This window comes from Propithecus coquereli, unplaced genomic scaffold, assembly GCF_000956105.1.
Source record: "Propithecus coquereli isolate 6110/MARCELLA unplaced genomic scaffold, Pcoq_1.0 Scaffold94, whole genome shotgun sequence".
In the NCBI taxonomy this organism is placed as follows: domain Eukaryota; kingdom Metazoa; phylum Chordata; class Mammalia; order Primates; family Indriidae; genus Propithecus; species Propithecus coquereli.
Genome location: NW_012155729.1, coordinates 691,604 through 694,332, shown reverse-complemented (window position 1 = coordinate 694,332; position 2,729 = coordinate 691,604). Strand labels below are relative to the sequence as shown.

The 2,729-nt window shown below is 62.0% G+C and overlaps 1 protein-coding gene across 1 annotated transcript in view; it reads left to right on the top strand.

Moving 5' to 3' along the window:
* The window catches only part of ADARB2 (adenosine deaminase, RNA-specific, B2 (non-functional)), a 285,616-nt gene that overhangs the window by 255,089 nt on the left and 27,798 nt on the right, over positions 1-2,729 (top strand). The window contains exon 4 of the mRNA XM_012664925.1: positions 1,163-1,277. Within this exon, the coding sequence (XP_012520379.1) occupies positions 1,163-1,277 (115 nt within the window). The remainder of the gene's footprint in view (positions 1-1,162; positions 1,278-2,729) is intronic.

Below are 2,729 nucleotides of genomic sequence, written 5' to 3'. Positions count from 1 at the left end.
CCAACCCTCGACAGCCCCGGGAGCACCCCGAGAATTTGACTGTATAAAATTAATCGCAAGCGAACTTGTTTTCCAGCCCTTGAGCGGCTTCTGCTGTGAAACAAGTGTCAGGTGAGGAGGGGACGCGGTTGCCGGGTCTGATTAGCAGGTTTGCAGGAACCGAAGCCGCTGGTGTGTGCTAAGCCCCGAGTGATCAGAACATTAAAATTCCTCGCGTTGAATTAGACGGGCATGTCTCCCGTATGAATTCCGAGTCTCTGTCTGGTGTCTAACCCCCACGTAATCAACGGCGCCGTTCACACACACAGACTCCGCTACGGAAGACGACATGCAGCTGCAGTCACGTATGTGCTTTAACTAAAACCCGGTCACTACACACGCCGCGGTGCCATAGGTACGGTTCCGTGGAGAAAGCGGCGAGGGAGGGGCCTCGTGGAGGAAAGAGATGCACGCACGGCGGGGAGCAAAGCCCCCGTGAGCAGGGACGTGGGTGTCCCGGGGGACGGCTGGTGTGGCCACGCGCGGGCGGGTCCCAGCCCCTGAACAGCATCCGCGGGCAAGGGGATGGGGGAGGGGAGACAGTCTGCGACGAGCACTGGTGACCCCGGCACGGCCCATCCTGACGCCACTTCTCAGACGTCAGCGACGCAGGAGGGGGCCGTCCCCTGTGAGGGTCTCACGCGGGAGCGAGGCCGGCCAGAGCGGTCAAGGATGAGACGCCGGCAGAGAGAGACTCCAACAGCCAGGCAGAAATCTCTCCACGTCCTCACCGGCTCCCCACTTCGTAAATAAAGTTCAGGAATTTTTGCTGTTTTCTTTTTTACATTCACCTTTACACGTTGCTAGTTGCAAATATGCTTAATAGAAATGTCAAGGGCCCCCGGCAAAAAACGAGAATGAAGAGAGGATTACGGGAGGAGTGTTGTCTGCACGGGTCCTCGGGTTGCTGCCTGGGTCGGGGCGGGGAGCGGAAGGGCGGCACAGGTGGGGGCCTCGGTCAGTCCCGTGTCGCGCTGACTCTCTCCTGGGGCCGTGGGGAGAGCAGAGGGATGGGGCACGCGTGTGCTGGCGTGGCCTGGCGGTGGGAGGGAGCGGGGACAGAGAGCAGCCGACACCGTGGCTCCCGCTCAGCTGGTCACGGAGGTGGTGCTTTGTCTTTCAGGAATTCGCCGACTCCGTGTCCCAGCTGGTCACGCAGAAGTTCCGAGAGGTGACGACCGCCCTGACGTCCGTGCACGCCCGCCACAAAGCGCTGGCCGGAATCGTCATGACCAAAGGTAACCGTCTCTTGCTTTTCCGGTGGGGAATTTGTCTCCCAGGGAAAGAACGCTAGTGTCCGCCGGACCCTGGGAGCCAAAGTGTTCTCGCTTCCCCCTCGAGGATGCGACAAAGAAAACAAAACAGAAAACAGAGAGGTCAGGGGCCAAAGTTCGTGACCTGGGACCCACTCTGAGCATGGGGGTAACCAGGCTGCCAGGGCCCGTCCACACAGGTTCCTGGCTCTGTGGGGGGCGGGAGGGTGAAACACCCCCGGGACCTCCGTCGGCGGGGAGTCCTGAATCCCCTCGCTGGGGTGTGAACTGGCGAGACCCCCTCAAACTACCCCCCGGAGGGAGCTCTGATCCGAGACACGAGAGTGGCCGGCGGGAAGGGGACATCCGCGCTGAGGGTCCGGCAGGCGGCCGCTCTGATAGGCCGGGCTGGGAGAAAACAGTGGCCGGATTGGCCAATCGGTGTCGTGCAAACATCTGGTCACTAATGTTACCGCGGACAACAAACAGCTGGTGGCTGGAATTCGGCTGCTCCGCCAGGCTGCTTCCCTCCCTGTCCCCCACATCCCCCACGTCCCCCGCGCGGTGCCGGGGCTGCGCGCACCTCCAGTCTCTCTCATTGGAACACTCACGTCTGTGGATGAAGCACGAGGTGGACGATTCCCTCTGCGGGGGTCAGGGTCCCACGGGCCCCACCGAGGGGAAGCCGGTGCCCTGTGGGACAGTGGGCAGGATCTGGCCAGGGCGCGGACCTCCCAGTGCCAAAGTGAGGAGCCGTCTCTGCTCATCCACCGGCCGACCCTTGTGGGGCCGGTGCTCCTTCCGCCCCTCTAGGGCGACCCTGCACTTGCGTCCTTCGAGGATGAGGACGAGGACACGTCCAGTTCCAGACGTCCTCCCCAGGGAGCAGCAAGGCGCGGCCACTGGGGCAGCTGCTCATTCAAACACAACTCCAGGAGCTTCTCGGAGGCCCACGTGCTCCTGCCCTCGGTACCTGCGGCCCCCGAGCCGCACTGCCCGGCGAGGGCTTCCGCGCTGCGTCTCTTCGTGGCAGAGAAGGTCAAAGGGCACGTGAACACGTGCAAAGAGAGGAAACCTGAGGCACATCCTGGCTTTGTAACAACCCACTCTCTCGGGAACTAATCCAGCCTCCCCAAGTGGGAACCCACTTGTCACCACGTGGGTGGCACCACCCAGCACCCCCACGCCGGGTCCAGATCTCCATGTCCACTTTGGGGGGACAGACAAAGCGCGTCCCAACCACAGCAGTGACAAGACAACACCGCGCTTGGAACCTGTTGAGAGAAGACGGACGAATGTGGAGGACGGTGCGGGGAGGCCCCAACTCTCTGTGTCCCCAGGATTATACTCTCTGACCTTTCTGTGTCCCCAGGGTTGTACTCTCTGACCTCTCTGTGTCCCCAGGGTTGTACTCTCTGACCTCTCTGTGTCCCCAGG